The sequence below is a fragment of the Erithacus rubecula genome, assembly GCF_903797595.1.
Source record: "Erithacus rubecula genome assembly, chromosome: 19".
NCBI lineage: Eukaryota > Metazoa > Chordata > Aves > Passeriformes > Muscicapidae > Erithacus > Erithacus rubecula.
Window position 1 is genome coordinate 5588191 of NC_136671.1, and position 20760 is coordinate 5608950.

General features: G+C 46.0%; 1 protein-coding gene across 2 annotated transcripts; it reads right to left on the minus strand.

Moving 5' to 3' along the window:
- Positions 1 to 1938: 1938 nt before the first annotated feature.
- YDJC (YdjC chitooligosaccharide deacetylase homolog) lies at positions 1939 to 14300 on the minus strand. Of its 2 annotated transcripts, none has more exons than XM_079322483.1 (6): positions 14169 to 14300; positions 13398 to 13570; positions 5488 to 5647; positions 4693 to 4792; positions 3676 to 3853; positions 1939 to 2273 (listed from the first exon to the last, which is right to left on the minus strand). In XM_079322483.1, exons 2-6 carry the CDS (start codon positions 13553 to 13555, stop codon positions 1964 to 1966), a joined length of 906 nt encoding a protein of 301 aa, XP_079178609.1. In that variant the 5' UTR covers positions 13556 to 13570; positions 14169 to 14300; the 3' UTR covers positions 1939 to 1963. The 2 variants fall into 2 exon arrangements, with proteins under 2 accessions (XP_079178609.1, XP_079178608.1); XM_079322482.1 differs by lacking the exon at positions 14169 to 14300 and adding an exon at positions 13705 to 13849.
- Between the last annotated feature and the right edge of the window lie 6460 nt (positions 14301 to 20760).

The following is a 20760-nucleotide window of genomic DNA, read 5'->3' on the forward strand; positions in this document are numbered from 1 at the left end:
TTATTTTCACGGAGGTCTGGGAGTTAACTGGGATTGTTAGAAGTGTTTGAATTTGGGTTGTCTTTAAAGCTTTCACAGAACCACTGAGAAATTTCCTTACCTCCCTATTTTACACAATTGAAAGGTTCCCTATCGAGTAGTCTTTTAGTAGTTCATTATTCATTTCTCGAAGTGGAAATTTGGGGTTTAATGCTCTTCATTTTAAAATAAGGAATTTGCAAAATCCATTTTTCAGTGCAACACTCAGGTAAAGGCTGCCCTCAGGTCTTTGGTGCTCAGCTGCCAGGAAATGCATCTAGAATTACACATGTTGCGATCAGAGCCAAGCCAGCGCTTAGAACATGGAGAATATTCTAAACATTGTTCTAAACGTAACATGTTCTAACATGCTCAGCGTTTACGGTAAGGTTTGAGGTGTCCGAGAGCGCGGTGCCAGTTCCACACCGTTTGAGCTGCAGTGCGGCGCGGCGGGCACGGCGTGGCGCTGGCGGGTGCGAGCGCTCCGGGCGCGGCTCGGGCCGGGGCAGCCCCAGGGTCACACCCGCCCTGCTCTCACCCGGCCCCGGCTCACACCTCTAAGGCACTTTCTATACACAGGAAACAATCGGGGAAAATATCTTCTACAGCATCCTTGATGCTTTTCTTACTTGTACAGGACAAAAACTTCCTCAGATGTGTCATAGGAAAGGTGAGATAGTTCCATTAATGATAGGGGAGGCCCTTCCAGTGCTGTGGGAGCAGACAGGTGAGTGGGTTTAGTTCAGTCAGCAGATGTAACTAGACCCGAAAGCCTCCTGAAGCTTTGCAATAGAAAAGGCCTGAGTTTATTTTTCATTTAAAAGAATGATGATCATACTGATATTTTTATATTAAAAAACATGGTTAACAAAAACAATTATGTTAAATAGATAACTCTTGTGCAGAGAATGAGCATAAACAATCTAAAATAATTTTTCTCCATGTGAAAGTCCTTACAGGAATGACAGGGCTGCAATTAAGAACATACCAGCAGTTCTGGAGCTTGTTGGAGTTTGAATGCTCTGGTGACAGGAATAAAAGGGACAAATGCAGGGACCTTCTCCACTCGCTGCCGTGCTCGTGGCTGGCACAGCTCATGGTTGTCCTGAGGGGCAGTGGGTGGTGCAGGACCAGTTGCTGCTGCTCTCATACACAGCAGTTACTGAAATAGCAGATGGGTCAACAGTTGCTGCTCCTGCAAAGTCATCCAGAAAATAAGAAGCTTCTCCAAAAGGGCTGCAGCTGATGTTACTTTGCTGGAAGGGGCTTAATGCCACGAGGCAGAGACACAATTCCTGCTGGCTGAGGTGGCTCCTGGGGCGTGGCTGCAGACCCCACTGGGCCATGTGTGACCCAACTGCTCTGAGCACAGGATGGCTCTGAGGGTGACGTGTCCCTGCAGCCCTCACTGTGAGCAGGTACGAGTGAGGGGCAGGGACTGGCTGCTTTCAGAGAACCAAATGCTGAAAGTGTCCAGGCCTCCTGTGGGTGACCTACACTGAGTGGCTGCTCCAAAGCAGCCCCTGCTCCCCAGCACAGTTCTTGTTTTGTCATCAAGTCTGAAAGGAGAAATGATCAGATCCCTCAGGGTGCTGTGCTGCAGTGTCACAGCCAAGGGTGTCCCCGTGCTGCTCCTTTGCTGGCAGGAGCTGAGCCCTGGGAGCGTGTGCTGCACTGGGGGGCTCTGGAGAGGGGTCACAGAAGGAGTTTGGCACTTTTTGAGCAGACGTTGTGGCCTTAAAACTGACAGCTGGGGCTCTGGGCACTGCTGGGAGCTGCTCACAGGGTGGTGGTGTCCATTCCCAGGCTGTCCACAGCTCCTGTGAGCTGCACCAGGGCCTGTGACACTGATAACAGTGATCTGGCTTCTCTGGATGTTAGCAGCTGCCTGTCATCAGAGGATGGATGGATGCATGGATGGATGGATGGATGGATGCTCATTTATTTAAAGATCTCTGAATGAACACAGCTGAATGTTCCTGCTTTTGTAATAGGTCTGCAGCTCTGGCTTAACTAATGTCTGGAGTTCATGGAGGCGTTCCCAGGACTGTGAGAAATCATCGGGTCCTTCCCCACAGCCGCCGACAGGGGGGACGCTGGGGTAGCCCGGGTGCACCATCAGCTCGATGGTCCCCGCGCTGCTGGGCGGCGCCCTGGCCCTGAGCTGCAGCACGGCGCTGTCGATGGCGCTGCGGACGCTGCTCACAGACATGTTCCTGCCCATGGTGCTCAGGCCTATGTAAATGTCTGGCCACCTGCAGCCAGAGGAGGGAACACTGCTGTTAATGCTAAAGAGGTAGGTAGACAATCGTGTTACATCCAGTGGATTAGGAATCAAAATTTACCTAAAATTTAAGATAGGAAAGGGAGAGAAGTTTTTAAAACATTTTAACTATAAACAAAAGTAAAACCAGAACTTTTCCTGATTGAAACCAGGATCCTATTTCAAGCAGCAGTTCTGCAGGGCTCAGCACAGCCCCAGCACTGTGTGATGGCACATGGGGTGTTTGGCATCTGTGAGCTTACAGGTGCATTTTATTGTCCCAGACGGGAAGAGCAGTGCTAATCTGAGAAATGCCACACTATCAAAATAACTTAAGCCTGAATAATAACCCTCAGCTAAGCAGAAACAAAAGTGACTGAAATAAAATGGCAACCACCCAGCTAAAGAAGCCTTCTGCAGAGGACACCACCTACATGCTGTTTCTTAGCTTCACACAATTCTTTGTTCAACTCTGGCTGCAAGTGTCAGTTCTAAGTGTGGCCTGGATGAGTCCAGGAGAGCTGAACCACTGCATGTGATGTTTTTGGAAGAAACCAGGGCTGGAGTTTTTATCTGAATGATTACAGAAGAGCCCAGCTCCTGTTGAGAAGAGAGAAATACCAGCCTGCTGCTGGAGTTCAGAATAACTGATACAAAAAAAAAAAAAAAAAAAAAAAAAAAAAAAAAAAAAAAAAAAAACCAACACAAAAAAACAGAAAAACAAAGAAACAATATAATTTTTTCAGTGGACTGAGGTAGTAATGATATCTGCTCCAAAGAACAGACTGCAAGGGTCTCTCATGAAAGGCCTTTAATCCATAAAACACTGTCTATGCTTTTAAGAGAAGGATTTTACTGGGGGAAGAGCTGAGTTTTCAGGGTTTGGCCCCTGAGATGCAGGACACTGACAAAGCTGTTTGTTTACAACAGTGATCACCTGCTGTGGTATGGCCAGCTCTCAGAGCTTATTGCTTCCCCTTAACAAATACTTGATTTTAATCAGTCTCTTTCCTGCTACTTGAAAGCCTTTCTCTACTACAACAGGAAGATGAAAATTTAGTAGTTGAAACTTTTCCTTAAATAAGACTTTTAAAATTCCAGCATCAATGCAGCATTTCTCCTGACATTCCAGATGCCAGACTGATGCAGCTTCACTAGAAAGGCTGAGCATACCCTGAAAAGAATATTCCTTTTCAAGTGGAAAGTGACTCATCTCTGTTCAAACAAAACTTCCTAAGCCCTTGTGCCCTTGGCACTTTTGTGCTCCTCCTGAACCTCTCTTTAAGTTCTAACAGAAAAGAGAAAGGTGGTATTCCATTTTTGAAAGATACTATCAGGAACTGATAAAATCATAATGTTTTACTACAGGAAAGGATGGGCAACACCTGTCTTACCTTATTCCATGCTTTGTAAACACATCCACTGTGTTAAAAGAATCTTCTTCTACTCCCAGGTAAAAATCCATCAGGGATGGTGGAATCCAGTCACAGTTATGAAGGCCTGGCTCTATTGGAACACGTGTGTACTTAATCCCATATTCCTCTAACACCTCTGCAAATACGTGCCTGATATCTGTAAGTAAAACCAGAGATTGCAGTCAGGAGTTGGATAACCAATTTCTAGTGTCCCCTGCAAGCTGTTAGCACAGAGGTTTCTTTCCTTTCTGTGTTTAGGAAAATAAAATGGGAGTCACCTTCTATACTGGAAACATTTCTTCCTGAACTTCTGCTATAGGTGCCTTGTCATTTTTCCTTCCAGCACCAAGCCTTTAGTCCAGCCCCCCTTCTAAATGGGTGACTCTGGTCTTAGAGTGCACCAGAAGTGACTGCACTATCAGGAACAAATTATTCATCAAGTCCTTGTACAGCCAGAGCAATGTTATCTGGAGGCAGTTAGTGCTGGAGTGGGAAAACCTGGATTCTTTTCTCACTCCATTTTCCATCTGTGTACCACAATGAGTTTATTTGCAAAACAAGGACTAAAAATCCTTGCTCATCTCTAAAGCTGAGACCTGCAGGGCAGGGATTGGGTGGGAACACAACTAACAGGATGGAGTTCTTGTAGCATCTGAAAGAGCCACCAGCTATTACAAGTTCCAACATTCCCATTTAAACTGGCCATCTGCTGCTGGCTTTGGTCTGCCTCCTTCAATAGAGGTGAGAATTAGGATGCTGAGGAGAATTATTGGTCCTTTGTGCAATTAATGCCCTGGTGCTGCTAAGGGAAGACCCAGAGCTCCAAGCAGAGTTTGGCTCTGGGCAGGACTGTGGGGTCAGGTGGGAACATTCAAACTGCAACTGCCAGCAGGTGTCTCATGGTGGGGATTATTGCCCATACAGGGAGCTGTGGCAGGGGGAGTCCCCTCTGAGCTCTCTCACCTGCTTGGTGTGGGAGGAAGATTTCCTTCTTACCTGGGAGAACATGGACATGCTGGTGCCCATCCATGTGAAAAGGTAGATGACCTGTCAGCTCATGGAACAGCTCCACCTGGGCCTTTAGCTCCTGCTTCACCTGTGCAGCAGAAAAGGGTCAGAGCAAGACCTGGCAGAAGCTGATGGGCCTGCTGTGACTTCACTGGAAAGGGGCCAGGATCTGGCCCTGGGCAGGTGCTGTGGTTGTACAGGGATGTGCAGCACTGCTGGACTGCTCAGAACCTCCCCTGGGCATGGGGCTCTTTATGGTACAGCTTATGGGCATGGTGCTGATGGGGCTGTTCTGAATACACAGGATATTTGAACACCTATTTCTGTTTAAAATGAATGCAGTTTGGATCACCTGAATATGTTTATCCTTGCTGATGGTGCAAAACCAGCCATCTCCCTAGAGAACCAAAACCTCTCACAAGCTGATGAAAAGCCTGGTGCCTACTTAGGATTTTTCTGTCATTTGCTCTTTACTGATCTCCAGGTCCTTTGTAAATACCTGCTCCAATGCCCCTTCTATCTCCTCAGATAAATAGTTAACAGTGTATACAGGCACTGAATCAGGGAGGAATGGGTTCTCTAAGACTGCAGAGCCTTTGGCAGAATGAGGCTCAGGACCTAAAAGCCAGTTCAAGCTGCACAGGCAGCACAAGCAGGATTCATCTCTAAGCCTACTCACATCTGGGATCTGGAAAAGGTCTTCAGCTGTTATATGCTGGGCTAAGTGCAGGCTGATTTGTATCAGGAAGGCAAGTTGTACAGCTGTATGTGGCTTTCTCTTACCTCTGACATATTCAGGAGACCTTTTGATAGAGCTGTTCTGAATCCCATTTTTCCATGGAAGAATCCATCTTGGTTGAGCAGTGAAGAGTTTGTCTTGAGCACCTCACATACAGGGGAGCCCTCGGAGAGGTTGGCATGCAGGCCTATTGGGATGTTGTGTCTGTAAGAGAGTGAAATATCTGCTAAGCTTTGCACCCCCTTCACTGTCAAAGAGGGGGAGATTTAAGTGTAAGAACCAGACTGATCTTAGAGGTGTTGCAGTACTCACTGCAGTACATCTTTGTATCTCTGCTCTGCAAGAAAGGACGGCAGAGTGACCCCAACCAGAGCAGGACATCTCCAGGTGACCACCCTGAGCACTCTGCCCAGGGCCAGCCTGTGAGTGCCCCCAAACCCTGCCCCCACCCTCACAGCACAAGGTGTCTTGGGCTAAATGCTGTAACTGCACTCCAGTAACTGTAGTCACTGCTAACCAACTGAAAAATCTAGATCTTGCAGTTTTTTCTAAAGCACTTCATTAGCCCTTGCTAGGTATCCCCTTGAGCTGTCCCCTGTTAACAATGGTGCATTTATGAGACATTTGAGTTTTACTTGACTCCTAAAGCTGCCCTTAAGTAGAATCCAGTCATTTATATACAAATAGTGCCCAAGGAAGCTGTTATGGCTACAGCACAGGCTACAGGTGTAAATACAAGGGGCTGCAGCTGGAATTGCCTGCAGTGGCCAGTTTTCTGTCTACTGGAGCAATCACTCAGTGAGTGACAAGGCTGAGCTGCACAAAGCAGCATCTCCCTGGCACAGCCAAAGAAGGATTGGAGCAAGGAGCCTCCCAGTGAAGTGTAGAGCCTTGCTAAGGAGTCACAGGGGCATGATTGATTACCCAGTTGTACCCTGTAACATTCTAGGGAAAAAAAATAATAATAATTATGGCGCTGATGTGGCTGCAGAGCTCCCCTCAGGCACAGGGCTTAGCAGAGTGCTGTTGTTTCCTTCTTGGTCTGTGCTGTGGATTCCCCTACAACGAGAACAGGGTTTGTGCGTGCTTGGATTTGTGCTGGGTCTCATTAGCATTTCTGGAAATCCTCAGAATCAGTAGCCAAAATGATGCTTTGAAACCTTTTCCAAGAGAACCCGTGGCCTCTGGCTGACCCGGTGAGTGGATGACAGAAGTGCAATGTTCCGTCTGTGCTGCCCAGTCTGACTCATGGTGCAGAGTGAATTTCAGGGCTACAAGTCTGTGGTGCTTTAAATCCTTCTTGGAACTTCTGCACAGAGCTGTTGAAAGCGGGTGTGGTCTGTTCCTGGTACAGCCCTTGTACCACAAGGAGAAAACAAAAACTATCTCCATTTAGGCAGAGGGTGCAAAACTGAGTTCTTCCCCTTCTGTCTGACATCTGAAGCTGACTGGTGAAGCACCAGCTCACTGGAGACAGGACTGTGGATGGATTGGACCAAGTCAGAGTAATTTAGCTCATTCAGGTCCTAAGGCTTTGGCCCTTGCAGGACTGAAAGTCTTTTTTCTTGGCTCTTCCATGTCCTGTGATCCAGGTAGATGGTGCAGTCAGTTGGTAGATACTACTTCTCAAAGACATAAAAGTTAGAAGTCAAGTTGTATGCACAGCTCTGTGGAACAAAACGAGTCCATTGCATGATTAAGGAGCTTGAATGTTTAACAGAGCAAAACAGCTTGTGGGAAAAAAGGTCCTCTCTGGCTTTTCTGATCTGGTGATTTCTGTGTAGCAGGGCCTGATTGTTTCACTGATGATAAATGTTTATCATAGCAGGGGCCTGAGCACATGTGCACACCAACTCCTGGCTAATACAAGAAGAGGAAGGAGTGTCACTGGGGGTGAAAGGCTGCAGGGCAGCACAGGAGGCAGCTACAGTGCAGAAGGAGTGCTGTGCCAGGAGGGCTTCCCCTCCATCCTGTGACCTGCTGGGCACTCTGCATGAGCCCAAAGGCAGAGGGAAACCCTGTGGTTTTGCTTTGGTTTTCTTTTAGAAGTCCACCCCAGATTCTTTATTGTTTCTCTGGGAAGTTCTTGACTGCATCAGCTGGAGTATTATTTGTACCACAGCCAGTGCTGTTTGCAAGAAAAAAAGGATTCCTGTGTTACCATGAATCAGCAGATGGACTTTTTCTGTTGAATACTCTCTTTCGTGTGTTATGGGAGGGCAAGAAACGAACAGCTGAGCCTCTCAGTGCTGTCTCCCAGGAGCATCAAATGAACTGCCTCCAATTGTGCAATGGCTCAAATGCTGTGAGGGAGGCTGTTTCCAGGAGAAGGCAAGTCCCTCTGACAGGTGTGAGACACCAAGGAGCCAAGGGCTGCACTGGGGAACATGAGAGCAGCTCCTGGCCAGAGCCAAACCCAGCCCCAGAGCTGGGGAATGTGTAGAATGTGGAAGTGCAGAGAGAGCTGGCCTTGTCCTCGGGTAAGAGGAGACCCTGACTGTAACATTAGAGCATGTTTCAGAGCTTTGCCTAGCACCAGCTGAATATCTTAATAGTTTTCTTGTGGAGTCAGTCCTGGTTTGACAGACTGTGCATGCTGAGGCATCTGGAGAGGAACTGTTTCAGTTTAATGGCTCTGGGATACAGGCACTGAAAGCAAAACTCAAAATGCCTCACATGAGAAACTTGTTCAGAAATATTCACCTGTGGGAGGTGCACAGAAGGCATGCTGGCCAGGTTGTAAGGATATGGAGAGGAAGACAGTTCAGTGGGTACAGCAGAGTTCTACTGCAAGCTCACAGGGAGAAAAGTCAAGGTGCAGGAATATCCTGAAAGGACCCACTTTTGAGAGTACATATGATTGTTTCTGCTACAGCAATACACTTTGTAGTTTCCCAAATCCTTCAAAAGACTGTAAAATATCTGCTAATTTGTTGGCTGAAGTACTGATGCAGAGACCAGCAGCTCAAGCAGCTTACATAGCATGTGATGCTGCCCTGGGACTAGAGCTCAGCTGTTGTGGGTTTGGCCTCATACCCACTCCTCTGCCCAAGCCCTTTCTAGATGGGACAGGGTGAGCCCTGCTGGTCACTGCTGGTCATTAACTGCTAATTGCTCACACGAGATGCAAAATAAAAGGACTGGCATTGGGCTTTAGGCAAGTTTAGTTTCTGCATACAGCTACAATTGCCAAAACAAAACGAGATGAAGAACCTACTTAGTGTCTCTAAATCCTTTTTGGTGATTCTTTTAAGCTGCAATGACTCTTTCAGTGTGTTTGGAGAGGCTGCTCTGTGTTTGCAGGTCTGCCCCAGTGTCCAGGGGAATGCAGAGGTGTGAGCAGGATTTAACACAGGGGTTCACTCCATTTCTGATAAAGCCACAGGACATTAGCTACAGGTGTGTGCTCCTACAGCAGGAGCAGCCTTAGACTGAGCTGCCTGGGAATTTGTGGAGAAGAGGTTCAGGCCACTGAGGTTAATGCACTAGTGAGCTGTTTGCTGAAAGTTGGCTGTTACCTCAGTGGCTATCTTCTCAGCATTCCCTATAGAGGTGGAGGGAAAAAAGGAGAGGCTTATGCAGGAGGAAATATCCTTACAGCAGGTGCTAGAAGGAGCAAAAAGGAATTCACCCTGAAAAGATTTCTGAGTCAGCAGGCCCAGTACAGTCATCAAAGAGAGAGGAAATACAATCAGTTAAACTGCTTAAACTGCTTCCTTTTCAAGTAGTTGCTTGTTTTGCCACAGTGCTCTGAACAAATGTCTCTGCTGAGGCAATGCACAGCTGCAATCCCTGTTCACTGCCATCCCTGGCAGTAAAAGGACCCTAGAGATGGGACTGCACTGAGTCCCTCTGAGGTTGGTGGTTGAGTCCTGGGTCCTGCCTGGCCAAGCCATGGGACTCTGTGTATTCCTGGGAGCAGATGAAATGGCTGTGGGAATTAAGAGATTTGCCAAGCACTGTTCCAGTTGCCTTGCTGAAGGATATATGCTCTGGCACAAGTATGGCACTTTACCCTTTCCCTTGATGGGTAAACAGATCCCACTTTCAACATCCTATTTGCATCATCCAGGAAATTGCTGATCATCAGGTTTCAGCCCAAGTGTGACCCAAGTCAGCCCCATGTATCTAAACATCTTGCTTCACTGAACACCCAAGTGTCTGAAGCCAGACAAAGCAAGGCTTTGAGCACAAATGTGCACTTCTAAGTTTCCTCATGTTGGCGTTTGCATACTTCCTTACACACACTTTCAACATTCAGTAATATCTGTTTTTCATTAAATAGCATATTTTCTTGCTCTATTACTGCTAAAAACCTGTTTGTTCTACCAGAAATGTTCAAACCCTCTGCAGTGTTAAGAGCTGGTGCTGTGACATAGCTTAGGGACCTAAGTTTCTGTTGTAATTATCTCTTTGTATCAAGTGCAGCTCCTGTGTCTGTAGCCTTACGTCAGTAAAATGGGCCATTGCCAGTAAAGTCAATATCATCTGGGATTCTAGTGTCAGGCTTCAGATTGGGTCCCACCCCTATCCAAACAGTTCAGCAGAGGAAGTGACTGCTGCGTGATTAACAGTCACATAAAAGGGTGATGAGAAAGCATGAGAGATTCCTAAATTAGTCAGATGTTGACTGGCAGGGTCAGAATTAAGTCACAATTTACACACACATTTTGCAATTAGTGTTGATGGGAAGGGAAGTGAAAACACAGAGCAATTAAATGTGGCTTTGTTAGATCCTTCTGTTAAATGTACCCAGATGTTGTGGGGGCTTCAGCTGATGTTCAGTAGGAAGACTGAGGTGTCCTAAAATACGTCACTCTTCATAAGCTGTTTGGACACAATCAAATGGAAAAAGGTCCTAAGGCTCAGTGACACCTGAGCTGTTTGATGTAAAGGGAAGGGGTGGGGGGATAGGGCAGCAAACTGTCTTAGGTATCTCTATTTCTATCTCCATATTTCTAAGAGAAAATTAAGGCATCTCTTCATTTCAGGTTACAAAATAATCCTTCTAGTTTCTGGGAAAGGCTCTGGAATAATCACCAGGAAATCTGGCTGACTTCAAGGTAGGGCCTGTTAAGTAGAAAATTGAGATTATATTATGTGGATAAGCAGGAAATCAGTCAGTTGAAGCCCCTAAAGAGAAAAGTTTTGAGTTACTGAAAAAACCCCTCAACCCACAATGGCAGCCTGTTCTCCCACCTGCTGCTCTGGTTATGTTCTGCTCTGTCAGATGCTATCAATAGGTTTGTCATTTGGTAATGGATCAGGACTCTGCTGAAACTTCTCTCTTGCCAGAAATAAGTGTGCCCCTTCTTTCAGCCCAGTTGTGACAGCAGATGAGGAAAGCCCCAGGTGTTGAGTCTGAAGGTGTATTTTTTTTAGGAATGTATATTTTTTACTGCTTGGTTCTACTGTTGCATAGTTGGCTTGTGTTAGAGCTGATACAAAGATCTGCTGACTATCATCACATGTCTGCCAAGGCTTTTAATCAAGACTCCAGGCAACAGATGGTATACCCAGAAACTACAGAATAATTGTGAAAATGAAAAGAAGAAAGAAATTTCTGAGGAACTGTGTTCCTTTCTGAAAGATGCTGAGTCCTTACATTGTAGGAGATGCTGAGGTGCTTAGGAAGGAAAAGTTCTCTAGTTCTTAATTAGCTCTGCCAATGTCCAATTAACTGCAAGCCAGGTGAGGAGTGAGAGCTTAAGACTTGCAGTGACAAGGAATCATGTCACAGACACTTTATCAAGAAGCCATAAAAGGAGTCCATCACTCTGACAATCCTGGCATCAAGTGGGTGAAAGACCAAATTCCACAGCACTGGAATGTGCCCCAGGAAAGGACAAGCACTTCCTTCAAGTCTCTTCTCTCAGCTGGGGATAGATCCATTCATCCTGCTTACACCATCATTCAAGGCTGAACAGGGGAAGACAAACTTGGGGAGAAAAAAAGCCAGGCAGACTTTCATCCCATAAGAAAAAAAGCCTCGATATTTATGGTGGGATGGGAGATGACACCAAGCAGGGAAAAGAGAGAATAATATTGACAAGGCAGTCAAGCAAGTGATACTTTCCCATTTCTGCTCCACAAGATCAGGAATCAATGACATTTCTAGCAAGTCTGACCTATTTGTCATCTGTGTAGAAAGAGTTTGCATCAGCCTTTGTACCACGAACAAATATCTCAGGGGTGACACAGGGGTTTGTTTACACACACAGGTGCCAATTAGCAGCAGATGAAACTGGGCTTGCATTACAACACCAGGAAACCTCTTCTCCACACCTGCTAATGCTTCCCCCATACCCAGGTAGGGCTGAATACACCTGCAGAGAGTTACACAAATGAGGAACTGTAGAACCTGGGCTGTTGATCTTCAGAGCTGAGAGATGTTCCCAAAGTCACCCTGCTTATATGCTCAGAAATAGATTTCAATCCATCTCACTCACACTGACAATTCAAAATTACATTCCCCTCACACCCATCCCCTCCCAAAAACATCAAGCTGTAGCAGCAGGCTGCAGCCTCTGCTGTCCCCTGCCCTCCAGCCTGGCTTTTCACACCCATATCAGCTGCCAGCACCAGTGTCATGACCTGGATTCAAAGATGCTTTTTAAACCCCACTACATGGCCTACTTCCTGGCCATGGAAATGAGGCCAGGTGGATTCTATTTTAAAAGCCTGCTAAAGACTATGGCTAAAATAGCTGACAACATTACCAGACCACTGGGGCTTAAAGGGTTTCACAGTGACTCTGTGTCTGAGAGATGTGCTGGCTTTATCTGTGTTTTATGTTTCATTTATTAATAGGATTTTAGGAATCTTACTGATGTCATTCCCTAGCAGTTCCTCCCTCAATGTTTCTAGAGAATCCCTAACCTTTTTACAGACTAGTCTGCCACTAACACCACATTCTGGCTTTCCTCCACTACCCTACTCCCAAGAAGCTACAAGCAATTTCTAAGTACCCCTAAAACCACAGCAAATTGAGGAGAGATGCTCAATGAGAACAAGGGCAGCAGGACTCCCATGAAATTCTCTCCCACTGCAGCTGCATTTGAAGCATAAGGTCACAGTTTATTTAGTAGCAGTATAGCTCCTTTCCTTTCCTACTTTCCTAAATTGTTTCTTAACCCTGATGTTCTCTCTTTCAGGAGATACTCCTGCTTCCAAGTACCTACCCACACCAGAGCTGAAGCATTAGCTGGGTTTTACTTCCTAAATACAAATAATGCTTCCTATTAAAGGATTTGCTGGACTAGACCATGAGACTGCCACATAGCATTTGATCTGCTGCAGAGCTAACTGTGCCAGCAGCCTCTGAAGTTGGTGAAGAAGTGGCAAGTACAAGGTATTGTTCCTATCTTTATGTATGCATTTTTACAGCTGTGTTTATCAAGCCTAGAATTAATAGAAACATGTATGTGCTTTTTAAAAAAGGTTTATGGTTTGGAGTAAAAGTTAAGTTTTGCACTGCCCAGACTTATAAATAAGCCTTTGCAGAATCACACCTCTCCCTGATTCTGCAATGAGCCTGGCTGACCTTGTGTTCAGCCTGGGTGAAATGGATCAATTAAATGAGATTTAAAGACTTGTGCTTTTATGCTCTTACAGTTTTAGGGGTAGCAGATTGGTCTGAGTACATAATGTGAACTTTCCTTCTGATGATGCATCTTTTAGAAGTGTGGAAGGAGAAAGTGCCAAACCCAAGTTGTACTAATCAAATAGTGGAAATGACTTCCTATCCTGAGGGAAGAAAAGGTGCAGTGGCTAATACTAGAGAAAGAACATTACAGGTATTAGTTAGTATCACTGGTTTTACTATGAAGAGTCTTAGTAAATGTGTCTGAATACAGTTTTCTTATACCAGCCTGAGCTATGATACAGTGTTTATTCTAGGGCTGCAAAATACTAAATTTTCCAGGCTTGGTTTTCACTGAAGAAAGTAGCTTACCTCCTTGCCAGCTTGGCTGCATCTGCTGCAGCACTTCCGTTGACTAGAAGGGACACATTAGAGATCGCACCAGCCAGGAAACAGTCCACAATGCCTTGGTTTCTCCGAGGACAATAGCCGAAGTCATCTCCAGTTACTATTAGCTTCACCTGAAGCATCCTCAGATGTCATCCCTGGCAAAAAAAAAAAAAGTAAAAGGAGGTTAAATCGGAACACGCGGCAGTCTGCAGATCACAGGCAAACAGGAAGACAGGCTTACCGGGGGCGAACCCGATCGTGACTCAGCCCCTAACTCCTCCTGCCCCACCGCAGCCCGCCGCTGTCTCGCAGCTCGCACCGCGGTCGGATTTACGTGTGGCCGCCGGGCTCACACCATCCCTGCCTGCTCCTGCCTGAGAGCAGCCGTGCCCTCCCCTGCGGGGGCAAACCCTTGCGTGCACTTTGTATCTCCGGCGATGAGCAGCGTGCGAAAGCTCAGGGACTCGGTGGAATGATTTAATCGACCGAGGGTGCGTCAGAGGGTCAAATTCCATTGCCAGGCACACCCTCGCCCGCGGTGCCCAGTGAAATGGCAGGGGCGCGGATCACCTGAGGCAGCCCCGCAGCCGTGACGCCTTCGCGGCCACCGCTCCCCGGCTCCACGGGTGCGGGCCGTGTTCCCGGGGAGAACCGGGCCGGAGCGGCCTCCGGCGGCCCGGCCCTGCCTTCCCGCTGCGGCGGGGGCGCAGGGGGCCCGCCAGCCCCCCCTCCCACGCCCGGGGTGGCGCGTACCTCCGCTCCGGCCCGATCCGGGTCCCGGGGCCGCCGCCAGGTGTGGGCGGCCGCAGCTGCCCCGGGGGGGACGCTGGCCCCGGCGGCGGAGCTGTGCCCGCGCCGCCCGGCCGCGCATCCCCGCTGCCCGCGCTCCGAGCGGCCCCAGACGGGCGCTCCCGAGGCGAGGCCAGCGCGGCCCGGTCCCGCCGCAGCGCCGGCGCCTCCGAGCGCGCCGAGCACCGGGGCGGCCCCGCCGGCGGCCCCTGGCGGCCGCGGCCCGCAGCGCCGCACGGCCCGGCACGGCCCGGGCCCGCTACTCACCCCGTGCCGCTCCCTGCAGCCTTCTCCGCTCCAGACTCCCGAGGTGAAACTCGCCTGTGGCTTAGGGTGGGACAAGCAATTCAGTTCGTGCTCTGTGCTGGCTTCAGCGCAAAACCGATGATCCCAACGATGCCGTGCATACATAATCCCGCAATCGGTGACCGTCACAGCAGCCACTTGCTTGTGTTCCCCCATCTTGGTTTGCTAGCAGAGTGCACTCAGGATCACTAGGGAGGCACAGGGCAGCAAACCCTGGCCAGGAGGTCCCATGGCTCTTGGTGCTGGGCTAGGTAAGGGCAGGGAGAATAGGCGAGAGTTTCACAAAGGGCAGCTTCTAACATTCTTCATTCAGTGCTGGATGTCAGCCAGTTCTCTATCAATCAGCAAGTAAAATCTTGTTTGTCCTGGCATTGAACTGCTTTTTCTTACTGCAGAAAAACTATTCTGGATCTACCAGAATGAAAGTGAAAGTGCCAAGTACTCAGCTTGGAAGATATTGTTAGCCTGCGTTTTTCTCTCATGAAAGAGGATGAAGTTCCATCAAAGCAGAACAACCCGTGTCTTGGTCTGTAGTGTTATCCCAAAACATTCGCCCACTTCTCATGTTTGGGGTAGGGAGAATGGCAGCTCAGAAAGTGCCATGGTGACATGTCCATGGATCCAGGGTAGCTGTCTTGGTGTTTGCTGTAACTTGTTCCAGGAAGCAGGGATCACACTGGGACTGGGACTCTTGCATGGACGATGGTGATTTCCATCTCTGAACCTGTGCCAGCATGGAGGTAAGTGCAGAAACAGCTAACAAGCCAAGAACCTGCTTCTTGGAAGAGCAGCTGGAGTGAAATGGGTTGAAAAAGGCTTTAAGGATCGTTTCTCTGGGAATGGACTTACAAGCCTGCTGCTTAATTCACGTATAAAGAAACCAAAGCTTCCAGGTGTCTCCTTTTTTTCAGCAGAATTCAATTCCTAAAAGACAGCCAGTGTGCCTATGCCCCAAAGTCAAGGACATGACTTGTAGGCACAGCCAGAGACTGTCTTCAGCAAAGGAAGAACCATCAGTTTGGAGACATAGAAGCACACTTCAGCAGAGGAGATTGCTGCAGTTTGAAAATCTGGAGTTTGAAACAGCTGTGTGGGGGCATGAACACCTGTGGGAGTAGTGGTTTGCCAGGTCTATCTCCTGACAGGACATTTGGAACCACTGAGTTGAGGCAGGTTGCAGCCCTGTTGGTCTCTAGGCTCTCATCAATTGCAGTCCATGTAGCAAACTGCTACAAAACTTTGTTTCCACTAGCCTGAGAGCACTTTGAGGGGCAGCTAAGTTTTGGATGGCAGTTTCTAAGTTTATTTTGATACTTTGAAGGAGAAAAATAAAAGCAGAATGGGCAGTAGCAATATCATTCATGGGAGAATTTGGTTCCTAGGCTGTGCTCTCCCTATAGGCCCTGAAATAGGCTGCACTGGGAAACTGTGAGCATGGGAGACCTCTGCTGCATGATATGGGGACATCAGCTGTTTGTTGCTTTCTTACTCTTCCTTGTTCATGTAAATGAGCAATGACTACTGTAAATGATGATGAGAACTGGAGACAGCCTTCTGCCTCTTCAGTGACATCTTTCTCTTAGAAAAAAAAAAAAATGAAACAGAATTCAAAACAGATCATCCTAAAATGCTATAGACAACTTGCTAAATCTTCATTCAGGCAATTCCTGTGAGCTTTTCTGTCATTTGATGGTTGTATGGCTCTGTTACAGAAAAGTTTTTGATGTTCTGTGAAGGTTTCCAGTGCCCTTGGCATTTCAGAGGGGTTATTTGTGCAACTGCTACTTGCTTCCCCTTCTGGGAGATGAGCATCACAGCCTTCCCACATTCCCCAAGAGGCTTCACTTACTGATGAGTGCTGTTACTGTAACAGCTGAAGTCAGCACAACTCTGAAGTAATGTCATGAATCATAAAATAAGTACCTCCTCTCTTTGCCAATGCAAACTCTGGGATTTTCTGCCTCTTTCTAGAACTGCCAGTGTTCCCTGACTCTGCACAGATGAGAGGCACAACATAATCCTAGACAAAGCTTGGCTTCTCAGCCTTCTTAACCTTAGTATGCATTTAATGCTATTAACAGTAACATCCTTCTTAAATATTTAATGCACTTCCTGGAGCTTTTCTTTTCTGATTTCATACCTGTTTATACAGCTGTCCTTCCTGCCACTGGAAGCAAACATTCCCCAGCAAGCAAACCTTGCCCCTGTGCCACATCTGTACCCTTAGATAGCAGTGCTCCCTCTGCAGCCTGCACTCACAGCTGGCTGCCAGGATAACCTTTGCAGCTGACCCCACAGAGCCCAGAGGTGAAAGGCCCTTATAAATTCAACCTGGAGCTGAAAGGCAAGGCAGGCTTCCTCTGGACAGTCTTTCCTCTGCAGTGAAGACAGGTGCATTGGCCAATGTTTCTGATGGAGCTGCACAAGCCAGGACATGGACTAAGGAGAGGCTGCATCTTCCAGTTTAACTAAGACCAAACACAGCCCTACCTCAGCTTAGCTTAGCTGCAAAAGCCAGCAGGAGCTCTCACCATCCTCAAGCACTTCACTGCTTTGAGCTTGAATTTCTTCCCCTGAACTTTGACTTAATCAGTAGCAAATTTCGAGGTTTCCTGTAATTCACAAAAGCATTTTCCAACAACTACCATTTCCAACACAGCGTCTGTTTACATGTTGACATAAAAAATGTGTTTTCTTTTTCTTGTTCCCTTGGCTGCAGCTAGTTAGCTCGTTTGGGATTACAATGGTAGCACAGTAGGACTTTGTTTGTCTTTTCCTTGCATGAAATTTTGTTGAAAGTGTGAACTGTAAAAGGCATTGAAATGAGGCAAAGAAAAATCCATTTTTTAAATTAAAGGATGTAAACATTTTCTTCTCTGCCTCAGCCTCAAAGATTTTTTAAATCTTTGAAGTTCAGTGGCTTCTGTAGAAATGACTAAACTGCAGTTTTTCATAGAACAACTTCCTCCATCCTGCATCAAAAAGGGTTGAAATCCCTAAACTCTGGGGTACATCTGCTAAAAGTGAAAGGTTTCCCTGCTTACCACGTGACACAGCCAGGCAGTGCCTGTCACCTTCCCTTGCCCATGTCTGAAATATCTGAATTTACACCAGCCAGTACCTGTCAAGGTGTGTGGTCCTAGCAAAGTGGCTGAAAGGCAAAATTTGTAATGTGACCTTCTTATTAATTTGACACTTGACATTAAATTATGGAGGACTGCTAAAAGCACCAAACTCAAATCCCTAGCAGGTCTCTGGTCCTAGCTGATACTGGCTCACTGATGGTGAATTTTAATCGATTCTCCCTTTTTTCAGAGAGCTATTTTCTATCTGCTCCACTTCCTTCAGTGTCTAATGTGTGGTAAAAATTTATATTTGAATATGAACTAAGCTACAGCACCTGTGACTTCTAACTGGAGTTGAGATGATGTAAAGCCTGCACATTCCTTTTCCAGATGCCTCTTTGCCTGATGTTGAGGTCTATTTAATTTACAAAGACACTTGGTCAAAAAAGAGTTGAGATGGGGAATATTTCTCCTAGACAATTAAAGGATGGGTCCAAAATAGGTACTGTTTAACTGTACACATTAATAGCTAAACATAGACTATCTGATTCCATTAACTATTTGATTGAATCAGGAATTCAGTTTGACCTCTCTGAAAGTTATTATACTGTCTGGAGCTTATTTCTTGGTATTTATAATAAAGGTTCCTAGAGGAAATTATGTCTCTTGAGGTCAGAAAGGAGCAGATTATATAAAAGATGCATAGATGTTTTGTGGAATTTTCAGAATTATATTAATGTTTACCTACCACTGAAACAGATGTCTAGAGGTTCTTCAAATCCTATGAAGAACTAAGTTATTTTAAAAGCTGCCTGAACTGATGTAACATATGTTGCATTTTTACATTCTTATTCTAAAATAAAAGCTAATCATCTAAGCAATTCCAATCCATGCCTGCAAATTCTAAATAACTTCCTCAACTTCAACTTATGCTGTCTGAACAAAAGCAGAGTTAAGCCTGAACCTGATTTTTACAAATGTTGATCACGAGTCATTAAAATGAATTAAAGATACCAGAGGCAGGTCCTCATGTTAAGGGAGGGTGGAGGGAGGAGGAGGAATTAATGCAAACATCGGGAACACCTCAGCAATGTTACTTCACATGGAAGTTAATCTGGCAGATCACTCACAGTGATTGTTGTCACCTCCCAGCATCACTGATAACATGTGAAAAACCTCAGTTGATTGAATGGAAATGCAGATTAATTCCTTTGGGGTTCTGAGTGAAGATCCCCTGCTCTTGAAGGACAAGCATCAGGCAGGAGAGTGGCTGAGAGATGGTGACAGTGATGGACACAGATCGCCAGGACTCTGCAGAACTTCCCAGGAAATCCTCTAGCTCTAAGACTAGAAATAGAAGACAGCAATTAAAAAACATCAAATCTTCTCCCCCAGATGAAAAAATCTTCAATTTAAATATGTAAAGATGTATTTGTTAATACTTTTCTTGTCAAATGTCTTATACTTATTTACTTTGCTTATTCTTACATTATATCTACTGATTGCAAAAATCAAATCAAATTATTTTGCTTATCTAGTCCTTAAACAACTTAGGCTGAGTGATAAGAAACTGGAATTCTATAAATTTCTGGCAAGCAATTTTTGTCTCTTGGATTTCTCCCCGAGTGACAGCAGTTTATCATTATTACTCCTGTTCACTGTTTGTATGAGGCTTAGAGGTCACAGTTGGAAGAGCTCTGTTGGAAGACATGCCAGTGAAGACAAATGTTTCATCTGAAATGAGGTTTATAACCAGCTGTTCCTCAGTGTGGAGTGAAAGGAGGAGACAGAAAAAAAGCACAGAATCTTTGCAGACCTGATTGTCTACAGTTATTCTGAGTTCGGTACGGTTCATCTTTATTGACTTCAGAGAAGAGACCAGATGCCAATGGAAGAGCTCATGTGGGCTTATTTCTCTGTCAGGTACTAACGGCTTCAGAACTGTTCCTGTCTGTTTAGCCTAAGGTTTGTGTTAGTCTGAGAAAGAACCCAGGTGCTGCTGCAATGCTCTCCATAAATCAAGGGCTGTCTATACCAAAAGATGCACCAATGCTTTTTTGGGGTGTAGATCATGCCCAGGAGTTGCCAGGTCTGCTACCTTAGTTGTCAGTAACTGCTCCAGTCATGCAAAGCAAACAGAAAGTTTAAAACAAGTTAAACAAAGGCCAACATAAAAACTATATCCTTTTTTCTGTTCCTTTGAGTAAGCATACATCCTCTGAAATTTTCTTGTGGCACAGATATTTCATTCTTACATGTTAAAAGCATTTGGCACTGCTCAACAATTTTTTTCAGGGAGGGACAGGCTATACCTGCAGCTGCACCTGAGTGGAAATGGTAGGAGTTTCCAAAATGCTTGGAAATCAACTGTGCACAAGGAATGGGGGGGTGGGGGGTCGTAGAAGTGATTGAACGCCTTGTAGTTACATTTTACATTCTCCCCTTTTACAGCACAATTGAATTATTTTGTTTCTGTGACTAAGCAAGAATCATAAAGAGATTCCTATCGACAAAAGCTGATGTTCCCATGACCAAGCTGAAGCCACATAATTTCTGAGGCAATTTTACCTGGAGCTTACAGCAATCTACCAGAAACAATAGAGGCCCCTGTGGCAATGAGGTGGTTGTTAATTGCCGTGGGTGTTTGGCATTGATGGGCTCTTTGTTGGCAACCGTTCTAACCCAATTATGTTTCTAAAGTAGGAGTGAAAAGCATTGTAGGGAGCACCATGTAAACGGCACTAAATGCACTGAGACTGAGCGACCTCCCAGAAAGATAGACAGGTGCCAGCTAAAGCCCCATATGATTGATTTTCCACGGCTAAAATGGCAACCACAGACATCTGGTTTTGCCCCACTTATAATAACAGAAGCAAATGTGAGCTGTTGTCTTAGTTCGAACAGTAAGGCTGCTTAGAATGACATAAAAATAGGGCTTTTGACTATCAATGGGGGATCTTTTGCTTTTCTGTGAGTAAAGATTTATACTTCCAGCACTAGGAAATGAATTTTCAGTCCTGAGAAAAGCACATTCTCTGTGTATGTGTATAGACACGTGTATGTGACTGAGTTTAGTACTTGGGCTTGTTTTAATGCTGGCCTGGCGTTTAAGTCAGATTTTTTTTTTTTTTTTTTATGTAGGTGTAGCTATGGAAAACAGGCCAAAGCCAGCACAAAAAACCCCT

What these genes read in the sequence shown, in the direction of transcription:
- YDJC (XM_079322483.1), bottom strand. Translation starts at nt 13,555, where the DNA reads ATGCTTCAGGTGAAGCTAATAGTAACTGGAGATGACTTCGGCTATTGT. An exon ending in GTCTCCTGAATATGTCAGAG is followed by an intron (nt 4,793 to 5,487) that starts GTAAGAGAAAGC and finishes TCTGCTGCACAG; the next exon opens with GTGAAGCAGGAGCTAAAGGC. An exon ending in GCATGTCCATGTTCTCCCAG is followed by an intron (nt 3,854 to 4,692) that starts GTAAGAAGGAAA and finishes TTTTACTTACAG; the next exon opens with ATATCAGGCACGTATTTGCA.